This window comes from Fulmarus glacialis, unplaced genomic scaffold, assembly GCF_000690835.1.
Source record: "Fulmarus glacialis isolate BGI_N327 unplaced genomic scaffold, ASM69083v1 scaffold13747, whole genome shotgun sequence".
Lineage (NCBI taxonomy): Eukaryota > Metazoa > Chordata > Aves > Procellariiformes > Procellariidae > Fulmarus > Fulmarus glacialis.
The window spans coordinates 1,349-19,218 of NW_009221347.1; the positions used below are offsets into that span (position 1 = coordinate 1,349).

Consider the following 17,870-nt stretch of genomic DNA (forward strand, 5'->3'; position numbering starts at 1 on the left):
TACTGTGGGGACTACGAGTGACGCTTAGACACAACCCTGACTCGGGGGTGCCAAGGGCGCGATAGTGTCACTGAAGTCACCAGCACAGGCGAGCGGGGACGCGGGAGGGTACTGAGGAGAAACACTGTGTTGGCAAAGGATGCTGCTAGTGAATATCTTACCAGCATTTTAGCTAACAACAATGGTGAAGCATTTACACCTACACGGGGACATGCCAAAAAGTGACTAACAAAACATTAGCGGTGCTCAGCCTACAGCTGTAGTGATGCTATTTTCCCCTTGGAAACAAGAAATTATTGGAAAACACTCTGACTACAATTTGTCCCCATGCTCCCATCCCTCTTAGGACTGTCATCTCAAGGGCTGGGTATGATGTGGAGGTCAGCTGAGTTCCTGGGAACGAAACCTGCTTGGATGTCCCTTTCCAGGCCAGTTTCTTTGTTGCTTGCAGCCAGGCTGCCTGCGCTCACGGTCCCTCTGAGGAGAAGCACACCAGAAGCCAGCCGGAGTGAGTCATCATTCATTCAGTGAGTTCAACCAGGAGAAGGAGAAGACATGACGAGCCGGCTCGTCACCCCTCTCATTGCTCACGGGAGTTTCCTCCACTCGTCCTTGAGGGGATGGTTCAGAACCAGTCTGTAAAGGAAGGAAAGGTTGACAAATGGAAGAGGAAAATAATTGCATTAAAATCCTTAAGATTTCACAACACACACAAAACCAGAATGAAACGGGAAAGAGGGGAAAAGGCAGGGAGCACGAACATTTGGGGAGGCCAGCCAGACTTCCAATGCCAGAGAAGTTGGAGGGACTTTTGCCACGGACAATGGCAGAGAAAGGATTACGCCGGGTGAGCGTGTCGCACCTGTGCAAAGGGCTTAGTCCTGCTTTGGACCTCTGGAATATTATTGCATGAAGGTGATAACTGCCTGTTTAGAAGTGATCCTGAGCCAGCTTGGCTTGTGTAGCTGGGCCTCCAGATTGATGTGGACCGAAGCCAGAAGTTATTGTCAGTGCATTGCCACTCAAAACGATACTTGTTCTGCTGTCACGAAATCTGCCTTGGATGTGTTTTTTTTTTTCTTTGAAGTCTTTTAATATTTATTTTGCTTCAATTTTACTCAGCCCAAGAACAGGAAATAAATAATACAGAGATACAAGCTTCTGCTTATAACCCAGGCCAAATTCTGCTTTTGTTTGCACAGGTATCCTACGCTTACAGTAAAAAAAGGAATCTGGACATGATATGCTGTAGCTGCTAATCACAGGAACTATTACGATTTTTTAAATTAGATGAATATTTAACAGGCCAGTATGATATACAGAAATATTTTTACTAGTTGCAGTGTTTTCAGATCCCTTTGGCAGAGAATGAAGACCAGCTTTGTGACAGTATCAGAAATCGTATTAAAGATAAAATATACAAAAATGGGTGATTTGGTAGCTAACGAATGCCTTGTGTCTTCATCATTAAAATCACAGTTTAATGTGCAATATACAGGATTATTTTTCCCCCTCTATATTCCTAGATATGCACATACATTATTGTACATTCTTAAAATTAAAATAGCCAGTGATGCCAGCCTTTCTGTGCAGGGTTTCATCTTACTTTGGGAACCTGAGCGTGATCTCAGGAGAACTATTTGATGTCAAGATACTACTTGATAGAGGGAAAATGACAGAGCAGTGTCCTTTGAATTTTAACACATCTCAATCATTTATAATACTGTCATAAAATGGAAAGTTACCAAAGCAGTGATGCTAACAGACATATCCAGGAACAAACAATGAAGCAGGGATGCTTGGGAGGAACTGAAGCATGGGATGGATGATTTTCCTAAGCATTTTTGTAAGTGCTTAAAGTTAAAGTGCACCGCAGGAATTAGTAAGAACTAATGGTATGTTAAGTATAAATTGGCTACTGGGCTTCATTCCAGTTACTACCTATTTGGGTGACACGAACAGACAAGACAGCATGGAGGTATGAAAAAAGTAGTTCCCTATTTCTTTATTTATATCTAATTAGAGTTCATAGCTCCTTTTTTAGACCCAGATCCTCAGTTGCTCTAGACTGGAATAGCCCTACTTGTTCCAATGAAACACTATCTAAGAATCTGCTTTAATATTTGAAATGTGGACTAATCTTTGACTTAGATTCATATTTTCAAAGCAAGGCACTCACTGCTACTCACTGCAAAATACAGGGCTCAGAAAGGATTTTTGTGGACAAGGATCTTGCAGAATAATACAGCTTTTGCTTGCTAACTTTATCATGTACTTTAATGAGAGCACAAGCATGGTGAAAAAACTGGGAGAAACAGCTACACACGAATACAGAAGTCCGTTTTCAGCAATACTGGTGAGAAGGGTCGTCTCCCAGGCTTATGCAAAAGTATTGTAACGAATCGAGCCCACGGGGCCAGATCTTCAGCTGAAAAAGCATGTCACTAATTGAGTCCCGATTATAGAAGATCTGCCTCTCAGCCCAGGAAAGTGCTGAATGCAAACCTTTCATCTGAAATGTTCCAACCCCGATTACAAAAGCCAGGTATCAGCAGTAAATACATTGCTAGACTTTCTGAGTTGTAAGGGATTCTGTGCTTTCTTGATCTCGGTGGATGCAGGCACGTAGGTGGTTTGTTAGTCCTCTGTGATGTTGAAAACTTTGCCTTTTATTTTTGGAAGGACAGCCGGAGTGCCTGGACTAGCTAAAAGTCATTTTGAAATTGGTTGTGCAATTTTGTGCACTGAGCCCTCAGCAGCGTGTGTAAGCAGGCATGGGACAGCTCTTCTCACTTCTCCTCACCCTGCAAAGGAGTAGGACTGGCAAGAGGTTTAAAAAAATAATTTCCTGCATTTTTATTCTTTTTTACTTAAAGCCACACTGGCACCTTGTAATTTCTCTTGCTGTGCAAGATGGGCTTCCTTTAGCACTTCTGCTTGCTATTTCAACCAGCCATTATCCAGACATACACATTAAACTAAGCTTTGAAGCGAAGAACTATCTATGGGCTTAAAGCAGCTTGTTTCATAGGATTTGGACTTAACATGTTAGAAGAAATAAAGCACAATGTGACGACTGAGACTGGCCAGGTGACTGCATTACCTTGTTAACCAACACTGCTGGTACTGCATTTCAAACAAAACAATCTTTGTCTGCATCACTGCCAAAACTGCATTTCATAATGTGTTAACTCCTTCATATTCTGCTGTGATGACATCTTCCTGTGTCAGCAAAACAATGTCGGAGCTCCAATGTATTCCCACTGGGTTTGGCTGGATGAAGCATTTACTCCCTGCACCTCGCTGGACTCAGCAGGCTGCCAGTCTGCAATGTGCCTTTCCAAGAGCAATCAGTTGCCATCACACCCAGCCGGGAGTGAAGCAAGCACAAAACTGACAATAGGGCCATTCCTTGGCTTTTAGACTTGTGTTTCCACACCTGTGACACTTTAGTGTTTGTGCTCTGAGTCATATAGTGACAGAAGTATGCTATCCTCATGTGAGGCAAGAGACCATCAAAAGGTGCCCGGAGCAACTCTGTCCACGTTATTAAGTCCGTTCCCCTCTTCCAATGGCAGCCCACAAAACTCAGAATTATACAGTGTGCTGGGATTGTCTGAGACAAAGATTTCAGCTGTAGACTTTTACGGAAAATAGCTTTTTTGAACCAGGAGGTGGTTCTGAAAGGTAGAAAGCAGAAGTAGGCCCCCTCAGTGTCAATGGGATTTAGGCACCCAACCCCTCTGTAGGTGCTTGCAATCTCATCCTGGATCACCTCGCTCTCCCTGTTACTGCAGCCCTACTCCGCTGCCAGAGAAAAGCTTTCTGCTGAGCGTGGCACAGCCCTTGCCACATGCCTTTCAGACGGTTCAGATTCAACACTTCATTGTGTCTGTTCATTGCTATTAGGTAACTGTTGTTAAGCTTCTACCCAAGCTTTATCTTAGTCTTGGAGATCTCATGGGTAGGGCTTGTTTTTTCACATTACCTAGAATAACAAGTCCCAACCCTTGATTTGGGTCCCTAACAGTAATAAGGAATAACTAAAGTGTTTACCTCAGATTACATTAATCACATTAGGCCAATGCTGAGAGAGTGCTGAATACTTACACTTTGATTTGTATTTTCCCCTGTGGTGTCGAGTGACATCAGATGATGCTTTCAATAAGCACCAGGAATTTTCACCAGGCCAGCTCATGAAGCGGGGAGGGAAGCACACCCAGCATGACTGATGGTTGGATTTGTTTTTCCCATAAGCAAAGTCCAGGCTGGAGTCTACAAGCCAATTCTTTGGAGGTGCTGAGCAACCACAACTCTCACTGAGCAGCCGTTCAGCACTCCTCAGCATCTGGCATACTAGAATTTGCATGGGTAAACAGTATAAGGATCTCAGTGTTTAACCTGATGAGTCGTATCAAAGTTGCAGGTATTCAGCATCTTTCAGCATTTGTCTCCTTAAGCAGAGCACTACTTAAATCTGTACAAGGTTCTTGTAAAGGGTGTGGAGGGGAGGAAAGGGGTGAGTGAGAGGGCTTTGTCATAACGTTTTCATTTATTACGGCCCAGCAGTTATCCTATTTATGCTGGGGAAAAATCGGCAGTCTAGGTCTTCTAGATATTTGAAACACAATGAAGTCTACACACGGTTTTCTGCTTTGCCACCACTAATCTCCATAGCCCTTAGGTACAAAGACTGGGATCCATGTTACCAAACTTCAGCCATCCAGAAATGAGATACCCACTTAAGCAAACTGCATTCATCCCCTCTCATGGGAGTGATGAGAGAAAGACACCACCAGAGGGTGATTTGTCCCATCCTAAAAGAAGTGTCTACAGGGTGGCTTGCCCTCCGGAGGTACCTGTTTCTCTCTACTGACTCTAGAGACACTCTTGGTGACTGGGTTAGACAAGATCTGGCTTTTAAGAAATTACACAAAAAAGATTCCAGCCAAATACTTCAGGATATCAGAAAACTGCTTGATAGGAATTGAGAACTTTGACTGCACTATTACTTTTTACAAGATCAGTAACTCTTAAATTTAGGAAGCAGGGAGGAAAGATGAAGGGTCTTCATAGTCTTCTGCAGTTTGGTTTTTGTTTTGGCAATTTTTTGCTTATTTTTGAGGTAGGATCTGGAGAAACCATTGTTATAATGGCCCTCTCAGAGGTTGTATCACACCAGCTTGCAAGGAGATGTGAGAAATAAGAGAAATGAGGGCTGAAATGGTTGTTTCCTCCAGGGCTAGGTCACCCACCAGTATATTTTATCCAGATTGAGCATGACTAAATGATCACAATTTTTTTGTAATTAATCAGAAAACGAAAATGGTTGCTGTTTTTATGCTGGCCGCAGGAGAATAGATTATGCCTTTGCTGGCAAAGCAAAAATGACCTCCTCACATTTTTTTTTTTAAACAAATATGGTTCTACCTAGTGAATTTGTAGTAGTTGAACACTTTGTGTGACCCGAGTATGTTATTTTGGACCTAGTGTTGAATTCTCCAAAACTGTATTTACCATCTTGTGGAATCATAGTCTTGGTTTTGACTGAATTAATGGAAAAGGTCTAGATTTACAGTGAAATAAGTGAGAAAAGAATGCATGTGGTTTATCAGAAGTCAGTACGCCCCAGGAAAGGGTGTTATTTCTTACAACTATGCACATGGATGCACTGGTTGGTTACAAATAGCCCTCTTGTGCAGCTATATGGATGTTTTTTGGAGCAACATTGCTAACCAAAGCAGGTCCTGCCCCTTGGCTCCCCATCCAGCTCTTCCCGCTTTGCCTCCATGGTTCACTGTCCATTTGCATTGCTGCAGCTGTTTGCAGGGCTGTGCTAAGAATGGCAATGTCACTGGAATGACATCAATTTTTTATTGTTTTTTGAGGTGAAGGAAGGTATTTTTAAACCTGGACCATTTGAATGATTTGATTCCAACACAGCCCAACAAACAGCTGCCTCAGCACAAATGCCATTTGTGAGTGGTGGCATCTGGGCAGGAATAAGAAGCAGGGTCATTTGGCAAGAAACTCCTAAATCACCTTTGCTGCCAGAGAAAAAAATGGATCTATGCCCTTAGAGGAACGTGAACTACCCAATGCCTCCCCTGCCTCCTCTTGATCCAGCAGGAGAGCAAGAGTGTGAATTTGTTAGAAAATGTGGGTCTTGGAGAGAGAAGCAGTGAAAATCCAAGCTTCTTGCTTCTATGGTTTCTGTAGCCTCAGAAAATGAGTGAGAAATTAAAGTTAATTCCCATATTTTAGCTGGCTTGTTTAGAAACAACCCCCAGGGTTGACAAGAACAGGTATGATTAAAAAATGCTAGCTGGTCGCAAAGCCATCACAGAATTTGTAGGCTGTGTTTGTCTGCCTCAAATGTCAAGTGTTACACTTCTGGCACTCAACACTTCCAGGCAGTGGAAACAAAGGGAGCACAACAGGTTATTTTTAAATAGTTTAAACTTTAGTTCAAGCATTTTGTTTTCATATTTTTATGCAGTCTAGCTCCTTCAGCGTAACACCTGGCAGCTGTCACATATATCACAACAATATCGTTTCAAGCTAAGAGGCTGCTTATTTTGTACGGATCTTTTCTTTTTATTAGTGGGAACCAAGAGACTATTCTCTGAAATAATGGTTACAATTACCTGCCACGGAAATACATATGGTGGCAGACAAAATAATATGCACAGACAAACTCCATCTGTCACAGTACTAGATATATCACTCTCTTAATAGTGGTCAGTAATGAATTTTAAAAGTCCATTGGGAGGAAATGCCTTTCTTCGATAGATTTTCATTATATTACAATTAACATTATGTGGTTAATGTCTAAGGCAATGTCTCTTACATAATGACCTTAAAGAGACCAAATATAGTTCAGAAGATAACAGCCTGGCTAGCTTATTTTGGTATAGGATCTGCACATCTCCTATGGGATCCAAAGGTCCAGACACATGAACCAGTGGTGGAAACAGTTTTAGAGAATGGTGTGAGAGAGCAGCTTTCTTCTAACTGTTACTTGGGACAAAGGAAATACAATTCCCTTATTTATGTCAGCTATCTTTTCATGACTCAAAGAAAAAAGCCAGAAGTAAGATACTTGTTTAATATTTCACCCATTGCTGCACCTCACTGGCAACTTTTTGTTGAGAGTGATTAACTACAGATTTGCATAAAACCTAGTCCCGCCACTGTGCAGGAAAATGAAGAAAACTCAAGAGGAGAGTCTTACAAACACATGAATGTTAAGGCTGCATGATCAGAACAGTCTTTCCTGGATCTATCCACACATCATTCTTCGTTCCTCCCAGAGAGAAGTTTTTGAGGACCTCCTGATCAATGAGCCATCTATCAATTCTGCTCCCTTCCAGCCCTGCTGGAGAACTGTGTAGCAAAGAAAGGATCATCCTGAGAGGCTGTAGGAGTAAGTGGTATGCACTGGCCACCAGTGCCACAAAGCTACTCATGGCTACTAGTTCTACCCTCTTCCCCCTACTTCTGCTTCATCAGACAAGTCGATATGACTTCAGATCAACAAGTTAAATGTGAAGTAAAGACTTTTCAGGAACTTCTCTGTGGCAATAACCCATCTAGTCCATGTCAGAAAAACTTCGCTATTAGATTTCAGAGAGAAGTAGCAAACCTAGTAATAGTTTAACATCATACTTGTCTCTGTCATGTAGTCTTTCCTTTGAGTAATACGGGGTCTTGTAAATGAAAGCTTTTTCTTCCTCTGCAAATGGTACTTTTGTAAATCCAGTGAATGAGACAGAGTGCCATTTCAGACTGTGACTCACCCCAAAGCTCCATTCACAGGATCAGATAACAGAGCCAGCATAGCTGCGAGGTGTGTGGACACATACCATGCTTTGGAGATTGAAGTACTGCTCACATTGTGAGGGGCAGACTTAGTTGGGCTGTTGTAAGTATGCGGGGGGTGGTATATGCGAGCACACCTTCTCTGAGGGACAAAAACACCCTGATGGAGATGCAGGAAGAAAAGCTGGAACGTTAGCTTAAGCAACAAGTTGCCATTCTTTAAAGCTACCACGTCACAGAAAAAAGAAAGTCTTGGCCACAGTTAAAATATTTTTTCCCTCATCACCTGTTGCTGTTGCCCCTTTTCCATTTTTCCATGTCTTCAGTTGCCTGAATCTTCTCCTTACTATGACCACACCAACTGAAGCTGATAGCCAAGAAATGAATCTACTCCAACAATAATACATTGCTCAGGGAGCAGCACTGTGACTTCCTGGACAGGCGTCTGTTGTATCACGTCTCACATTGTAATCTCTGCTCACCCATTAGCAATGCTGGCTTGCTTGCACAGCACTCGGCCAGCCGATGTGCAAGATATTAAATCAAGCTTCCTTCTGCTCATCTTGCACTGTTCCCAGGTGAAGTCTAAGGAAGCTGTGATAAATACTGCTTTTAAAGTCTCAATCACAGTTATTGACTGGGTTTTTATGGAATACAGAGCACAGATCACAGGCAACTGTCCCCAGAGACAAGCTTGGAACTGATCTGCATCTGGGTGGGCACCATTCAATTTTTAAAAAAAAGGAATCTATTTATTTTGTAAAACTAAATTATGGAATTGTGCATAGATATAAAAATGAATGTATTTAAAAAAATAAATCTGGTGCCAGATGTTGAAAAGGCTCACCAGCACCGCTGGGGGAAACAACAGCTACCTTTCCTCAGTAAGGCATTTTGTAATAGACCAAGTCATACAGCAAGTGTTTCATCATGAAAAACAGCCACTTCTTCTGTGTGCAGAAGTGCTGAGCCAGGAGCGCTCTAAGAGACTGGGTCTGTATTTTGATCACCACCTTTGGTGGTTGAGGTAGACTCAGGCAGATTTTATAGGGTGCTCTATAAATTAAAGAGAGCAATGAGAAATTCAGGTCACTTATTCTCCGGGACTGTGAGATCCTCATTCTCTGCTCAGTCAAAGGTGTGACATCTATGTTGGATATCTGCATCATGGTTTGAACATCACTGCACCTATCTATCTCCATTGGCTGGTAGGCTGGGATAACAGGTTTTCTGAATTAGTCACTCATCTCTTACTTAGTGACCTGGAGATTATTGTAAAGATGTTAGGAATACATATCAACTGAGAAGGGATCTAAGACTGAATCAATGCTGTTTGATATGTCCCTCTCCTTTTCTTCTGTTTCATTGTGGCTGTACATGCAGCCCCCCAACTTGTATCTCCATTTCAAACGCCAGGTAGGTGGGCACTGAATCCTGCAGGGTGCTGCGCTCCAGCCCCTTGCCTGCTCACAAGTCAGGAAAGCCTAGAAGTGGCATGATTCAATATCCAGAGAATTCAGCCCCAGTTTACTAATTACTGCCAGTGGGATTTCAATCAGATAGGCTGGTATTTAAATATTGATCCATCTCTAATGATTACAGGATTACAAGCACTGCTTTACACAGACGAGTGTACAGCTACACTGAAAGCCTGAACTGTCTCAAGGCAGTAGGATGATAACTAACCAAGTATTTTACAAGCAGATGGTTTGTGTTGTTTTGACATAAATCTACTGTAATGTGATGTAAAACAGCAACAGTTCATCCATGATTAAGAAATATTTTTTGTTCACACTCTATTTTCCTTTCCGAACCCCTTAACAATGAGCAGAACAAGCAATGCTTGGAGGATGAGGTTGAGTGGAGGGAGGATTCAGTATTTAAATGAGATAGTCGCAGAAAGACAACGTCTAGGTGAACCTGGCTTTGTATTAATTTGAACAGGAGAAATAATTTTGTTCACGCTGTCACTGTGGTGGTCCTTTTGCTAGTAATGGACTGAAAAAAATGAAATATACATAAATCAGATGGTATCTATGACTCACCAGACAATCGCAGAGCTGACTATTCAAGGTAAAACTTCAGGTGAAGTATTTGCCACTCATATTAATTATGAGAAACTGTTGTCTGAAAGCTGGTCTTAATGCATTGCCCTCACGACTCATCACTGCTGCCTCTGAATCACTCAGATAATTCTCAGAAGCAAGGGAGAGAGAGGTATTAAAAGAGGAACAATCAAGATTTTCCTGATTTTCTCTGCATGTATTTACTAAACTGAGGGGGAAAAATCTCATCTAAAGCACAAAGCCAAGATGCAAAATGGAAATTTATAGCCATATTTTGCGACCCAGTAAACATCAGCCTGAGTGGCCTCAGACCTGGCCGCTGTAACTGAGTCCCAACTCACTAAGTCTAATTACAGAGAAGCAAAGGCAGAATTTTTGGACCATTAACTGAGATTCTTGCATCTAGCGTTTGCCCTGTATTTCAGCTACAGGCTGAACACTTTTTTTCCAAGCGAAATTTAAGAGATGTTTAGGAAGAAGCTTCAAACAGAATTTAATTTGGGCTTGTGTACTAGCTGATTCATGGGTCTCTCAGAAAAGGCTCAACTTCACGGAGGATAGATGACCCATTTTTCATTCAGTCAAAATTTGCAGATTTTATATCTGAACATAAATAAACCCATCCAGTTTTCTACCTACGGAAAGATGTACTACAAGTATATCCAGATGTAGATGGTAAAGATCAAGTTGACTTTTGCTCTCTGCATTCCCAGATCTTTCATTAGCACTCAACACAGTTGTTGCAGGGAGCAGAGGGCCTTCAGGGCAGCAGCTGGCGTCCTGGGAGAGAGCTGCCTGCGCTGCGCCTGCTGCTGGCGCTAACAAAATTCTCGTCCCACTCTGAGGGCGAACTGTGGGAAGGCCGTGACGGGTGGGCCAGAGGGGAGGGACACCCTCACTTAGCATCCTTCCCACAAGATCCAGCCTTGCAAGACTCCCTTCTCTCAAGCAAGAAATCCCCTCTCTTGGAGCAGTTGGCTTGAAGAGGGGGACTTAGCTTCCTTACCTGGGCAGATTGGCAAGACTGAGCTTCCAATTCAGAGAAGAGAATGGAAATTATTATTTGTGTACCACCACCATGCTCGTGAAATCATTCCAGAGCAGCACTGTGCTAAAATGTGGGACCGTACCTTTTATAGAGTGATGCAAAAGCAGAGGTACATGGACAATGAGCACAGCGTGATCTCTCTTGGGCTTATTTTGGTTTTAAATGATCTTATTTTGTCCATGTTGTCTGCATATTGACATGACAACAAATTGGCTAAAACTTAGGTAAGTACTGACCTCTCTGACATGTGATTTAAAGCTGTCTCGTGGAAAAATATTTGAAGGATCACCAGCTGAAATTGAAGTATTCAGCAGCAGGGCAAAGAGAACTACAGTACATGAATACAGAGAGGACTGTCCCTATGGTAATTCTGGCAGATGGCATAAGGTTGCAAGCAAGTAATAGAAAATTTTAAAACTAATGAAACAAGATTAACATAGGCCACTCCATTAGTATTTCTCCTCCCAAACAGCTCAGTCCTGATTATATTTTATATCCTTATGGAATTAAAGCACTGTACTTACTGGCAGCAAAGGGAAATCAGATCAGAATACTGTTTGTCGATGATTAACTTGCATTTCCTTTCAAACTAAATGCATGCGCTTCAGTCCTTCGGAGCCACAGACAGTCACTTCCTTGACGGGGAATTTGAGGAAGAGAATATAAGGTCCAGTACTTCATCTTAGGTGAAATAAACTGGATAACCAGAGACCCAGGCGAATACAAGACTTTCATAAACTCTCACAAACTTATATGGTGTCACTGCATGAGAGATGTTGCCTACAAAAACTGATTCGGGGAAAAAAAGAACAAACTTTTCCTTATGCATCCATTGCCTTCTGTATTTTAACCAGACTGAAATAATTTGAGCAGGTGTAAGGTATTTTGTGATCTGCCTTCTTCCAGTGACAACGCAAGAAGGTTTTATTACAAAATACTCGTCACTGCTGATTTTTGGGATTCCTCTATTACAAACCGAGGGATAGAGTGGTTCTGAATGTGAAGACATTTTTAAGGATTACACATTCCTGGAAAGTGGTTTTACTGTTCTTGATGCGCATGGCTTTCTCTAGCTATCACAGGTCTGCACAAGGGAATTAAAAGGCAGAACTTAGGGCCAGGTTTTCCCTTTTGGTTGCCTAAAGCTGGGCAGCAAGAAAGGCTTACATACCTGGCTTGATAGCGGGGGGTATTGTTAGAAGTGACAGATAAATGTTCAGCACTCCTGAAGACTAATCTTACTACTAAAGATAACTCAATGCATATTTAGAAGTCAGATTTCAAAGAGACTGAAGGGCCATATACCCCTTCAGGTGCGCCAGTCCAACAATTAGATGCCACGTACATTTACAAACATACGCACCATTCTTCATATGCCTAAAGCTCCACACCTAGATGCCTTGGTCGCATCCTCCAGATATGAAAAGTACAAAAACACATGCCTGAGTCCTGAAATGCCAAGCGGCTTAATGAGTTTCTGAAGTCTAATGCACAAAATATGTGTTGTTCTTCCTAGCTCACTTAGCCTGTCTTCTGAGACTGAACACAAGAAGACAACTTAAGACTTGGTGAAGGCTTGCTTCACCTCATTCTGTAACTCATTACACAGCCTGCCTCTAAGCTCTCTAAGTTTCTGTTTTGGACTCCAAGATCTGTTTCTCCCATGCAATGGGAAGGGCTGCTTTTTAATGTCTATGTCACCCTCCACTAATACATTACTCCCCATGGTGGCAAGGCAGCTCATTGATGCTATTCCCACGCCCTGTGTTTTAATCATTCGCTCCCGGTTGTCATCTGCAGAGGCTCAGATTCACTTCAAAAGACCCCGCTGACTTTAGACACTGAGCAGAGACACCGGGGTTAAAAGCGATGTCACCTTACAGACAGCAGGCAGATGTGAAGATGTGCCAAGTGAGAACCAGCAGCAGCTGGTGAACTGTCTCTCACTGGAGATGCCACTCATCTTCCGTCAGATGCAGAAGCAGCCTGCAGTGACTATACTTCTGACTTAGGCACTCCCTGAAGCGGGATGCGGCTTTCTAGTGCGGAGTTATATCTATTTTGTTCATGCTGAATCATCTCCTTCTGCCCCTTCTTAGACCAAGCAATCTGTACAGCTGTGGGCTGCACCTCCTGTTGCCGTAACCCTGCTGATACACCCTCCTGTGCTCTGGAGAAAATTTCTTGATGCATAGATACAATTTCTTAGAGTGCAGCAGCCCTTAAAGTAAATTCCGGGAATTAATAGGTGGAACTGACTTCTTTTTGCTGCTGAAAAACAAGGAAATCCCTACCAGTGCATTCTATTAAAATAGACTGAAAATAAATTATATGCTGCTTTTATGATGACAGTTGTGCAGATTTATATTATTATTGTAAATTTTTATTACAGCTATTTCAAGTAATTTTGTCATTTGGCTTTCAGGGGCTTATCACACAAAAAGAAAAAAGGGCAGTGACCTGATATCTCACGTGAAAGACAAAGACACATAAACTATCTAAACAGCCACCTCACTACACATGGAGAAGAAAATAATTTTTATGCAAAGAGAGTCTGAGACCAAAATGCCTTTCTCCCTCACCTCCTTTCTATTTTAGGATTAAATAAATCATAAAGCTGTCACTAGAGACCACATGGAAGGAGGTCTCAAATGGTAGAAATGAGAGCTTTCTGCATTTGTCTATTTTTAATTTCAAAGGTATTTTGAATTTAAAAAGAAAGAGATGGAAAAAAGAGCATAATGCTATTTGCATGCCTGATTTCCCAGGAGTACAAACAAGCTCTATGTCCTCTTGTAATAATACAATGAATTTTCAAAACCAAACACAAATAAATGAAAATTAAACTATGATCCATAAATTTAATTGAGATTCACAGTGTCCGATACTTTTCAAATTCAAATTACCACCAGACAGTGCACCTTTTTGCATAACTTATGCAGCTAAAGCGTAGGTGATAGCTTCTCCCCTCTCCCTTTTTTTTTTATGGGGAGATATACTTCAGTCATAGTGCTGGAATTTTTGCACATAAAAGCTGAATAATAATTTATCATTTTTCATAGATGCACCATATCATATTGTACAGTGCTTAGAGCTCAGTACAGAAAGTGAGCAGGGAAAACTAAGCATTTTTGTGTTGAAAAACAGACCAAAATTGAATTCTTCCATCATTAGAACAAATACCCAAAGGTAACTACAGTTGTTTTGTCAGAGGCCTTTGGTCTTCAGTAAATAAGATTAAATGCCCCAGTGGTAACACAGAATTCTCTGCAGGTCAGCCGTATCACTTTGGAAATTGAATATACATATATATCTTACCTAAGGGGGGGATGTGTGAATTTGGAGCTGGGAGAACTAAATCATGGACAGTGTCTACCAAAAAGGAGCTACTCCAGAAGAGATGTTATGGAATAGTTAAGGTTTAATTTACAGTATTTGCATTTAGGACAACTTTACTGGGTAGTGAAGTTCTTAGTCCTTGATCTTGTAGATATTTCAGCTCTTAATTAGCATGACCTAAGGAAAGAAAGCCTTTGCCTACAGAAAAACATTTTTTAAGCACAGATGTTTAAAAGTACACACACAGCCTTGGGTGTCTAAAGGGTTGGGATCCCCCCCAGCTGCATGGGGATGCATTTCAGGGACACGTTTGGTACTCCACGCTCACTGGGAATGTGGGAGAGATGGCTTTGGATGCCTTTTGGTGGAAAAAGGACCTGAAGAGGAGTCCCCCAACGTGTGGGGTGTGCTGTGTGGGCTGGGATGTGAGGGGACTCTCTCCATGGTGGTGCTCCCTCAGGGGGATGACTCCAGATCCATTTGTTGGACTGAACAAGCTCGGGGCTCTTCACATCTCCTGTCAACCCACAGGTTCTCCACCCTGCTGGTCATCTGAACAGCAACTGAAATATAAGCCCGTATATCTGAGGGAATAAATGTCTCTTTTCATTTTGAACCAGGGAGATGCAATGTTTAACCATGCAGGAGTAAGCTGAAGGGTGGCGTTTTGAAGGTGCAAGGAAGAAATGTTTTAGGCAGCTTGTATTGCGAAATAGCATGATGTTTTTCGATGGGAAGAAAGGGAAAAAATCCTTTAAAACCATGTAGGAACATCACCAGAGACACTATTTTAACTGTTAGTTAATGGTAAAACAAAATATTTCCTACCCATGAAAGTACAAATCATGTATTGAATCAGATTCCAAAGATGATGTAGTATGATAAGAAATGCCAAAACTGATATGCAGAATGCTAACTCCTGTGAGAAAATAAGAAAAGTGCTTCACCAGTGTTGTCATGACACAAACTAGTCATTATCACTACGTTCAGTGAAAAAGCTCTGTTTCCACAGCACTTTTCTATGATATCCTTTAATTGGAGGAAGGGAGCAAAACCAGTGGTGTGAGGAACATCAGCCGGGGTTTTAAAAAAATATGGCATTTCAGAGTGGATTGTGTAAAAATCACATGCAGAAAAAAACAAAGCTGAAGTTCACATACTTAAAAATGATCACTGCCACACGACAGAGGCCATTTTGCTTGTGACATAGACACATGTCAGCTCAGATCTGCAAATCTGACCACGGCATCATCTCATGGTATCACCCTTCCTAGCTTGGCCACTCTGCTTTTTCTGTTCTTCAGCACACTCTGCACCTTCCTGCTTCCTGAGCTTTCCTATCCTTTCCTCTGTCTCCAGCCCAGGGGCAACCCCATCCTCAGCTGTGTCCCCTGCTCCTTCCTCCCCCCATCCTCAGAACCACGTGCTACTCTTCTCAACATCTTCCTCCTCCCAAAATGTCAGTGTCACTCGTGATCCAGGAAAATATCGAAACCCAGCACCCGCAAATTCACACGCCAATGGGAATTGACATCTTTCCCACACGCCTGTTTTTATACCCAGTACCCAATGATGAAGAGAGCTGGGTACCAGATTGCTGCTTCGGTATGACTGAAAACCACTGCCACTGTTTTTTCAGACAGTTGGCCACATCAAACCTTAATTTTGCTTCTTTACTTGCTGCGGGTAAATTAGGACCTAGGGAAGCAGACCACAGTCAGGCAACCTCCCAGGGAATTTAGCCAGTAAGGATTTTACCTGCCTATGGTGAGCTTTGGCTCCCCAATCACATACATTATCTTCATGCTCTCCTTTAATCAAGTCCCAATAATCCTTGGAGGAAACCCCCTTCAACAGATTTGAACCCAGGAAATCACACTGCTTACTCAAACACACAAGAAGACTCCGGGTATTTGCATAGCTTCGTGTTCACATGGGGAAGCCGTACGCTCCAGGTGCAGCCACAGAGCTGCAGAAGGCAAAGCCAAGCCATAGCTTATTCTACCAGTGGTTGTAGGATGGCATATGATGTACACAGGCCTTCAACAGGTGACGAGAATAATCTCATGCACAGGATTTGTCTGCTACTAACGCATGCAGATATCTGATTGTGCAGAGGCATCGCCAGCCTCTCCGACAGCTCCTGAGCGTGTGCGTGAGCAACTCGGGTAACAGCTTGCACAAGCGAGGTGCACTGGCAGTTAAGCACAAGCAACCGTCAGCATGCCACTCTGAAGCTGAAAAGTCAGCCTGTCACATATTGAAACCATCTGTAAATCCAGTGGATTTGCTGAAATGACAATTTATGCTGTTTCCATATTTCTGAAATTATTCTTATTCTTTAGCATGCAGAGGAAAATTAAGTCACATTTTCCTTAACAACTGCCGTCCCCGCCTTGCTGCGTGCCACAGCCCTCTGGGGTGACTTCGGTAGCACTGACCTTGGACGTCGCTGCAGTGGCATTATTTTCCTTACCACTCCCTGGTGCGCTCTCCTCGATCGCTGCTGCTGCCGGGGCTTCTGCCTTCTTTGCACTTGTTTCCAGAGAAACAGGAGACCCTACTTTCCCCAACCCACTCACCGGGGTTGAGCTCGGACTGCTTGATTGCCGCGACTGAGCCTTATACCAGCTAGGGTAAAACAAGGGATCGGTGGTTTCTGCTGTGGCCGGCACTTGAGTGTCAGACTCTGGGGTCTGTTGAGAACCACTTGGTGTCACAACCTCATCCTTAATCAGGACAGATAAAGAGAAGAACAAGCAGAGTGCACCGTGTTACCTTCCTGCCGTAGCCACGTCGCTCTGCATGCTGTGTTTGTTATATCTCACTGCAAGGAATAGATTTGTCCTAATATTTGGTCCAAAAGAATTACAATCACAACGCGAAGCAAAAGCAGCTAACATTTGAATAACACAAATATGGGAAAGAAAATAAGTTACCCAAAAAATAGAATAGGAGGGTAGAATTAGCTGGGAAGAGGATGCTGACCAAGAAAGAAGTGAGCAAGCGGTTCCTCAATTCAGATAAACACCCAATTCAGTCCTAAAGATTAAGAAATTCTTCATAAAAGCCTCATGAACCGGTACTGGCCATGAATAGAGAGGTGTAGGTACCTTTGAATTGGTTGGGTTGTTGGGTTTTGGGTTAAAAACAACACATTTGCCAATGAGCCTGTTGATATGAGCAGTCAGAATAAGGGGAATACAAAGACACTGGAGAGAAACATTTGCCCACCAGCCTTGCTATCAATGCTATAAGCCAAGCACAGTTGCTCTGCCAGGAGGAGGAGCAGCCAGCTGAACTGCACCTCTCTACCTGCATCAAGCTCTCGGGGCTCACCCACACGGTACCTGCTATCACCACAGAATTTCTGTTTTGCCTTTCTTGCACCAGAAGACAAAAGCTGAAGTACAGGTATCCCACACACCGCAACACCCACATGCCATGTCTGACTCCACGTCTGACCATCTCCTAATGGCATTTTACAATTGCTACAGCAGCATGCTGTACCTTTCCCATTTTAGCCTTAGAAGTGAGGGGCTTCATGTTAGTGGGCAGAATTGCTTATGTCTAGTTCTTGTTTGCATAAAAACCTA

The 17,870-nt window shown here is 42.6% G+C and overlaps 1 protein-coding gene across 2 annotated transcripts in view; it reads right to left on the reverse strand.

The window, feature by feature from the left end:
- Positions 1-516: 516 nt before the first annotated feature.
- Positions 517-17,870, reverse strand: part of TRIM55 (tripartite motif containing 55) — a 36,871-nt gene continuing 19,517 nt past the window's right edge. Inside the window, exons 9-10 of one of the 2 annotated variants that reach the window (XM_009581080.1) lie at positions 16,716-17,003; positions 517-636 (exon numbers count right to left, since the gene is read on the reverse strand). In XM_009581080.1, the coding sequence (XP_009579375.1) occupies positions 517-636; positions 16,716-17,003 (408 nt within the window). The remainder of the gene's footprint in view (positions 637-16,715; positions 17,004-17,870) is intronic. The other variant, XM_009581081.1, reaches the window with a different exon arrangement.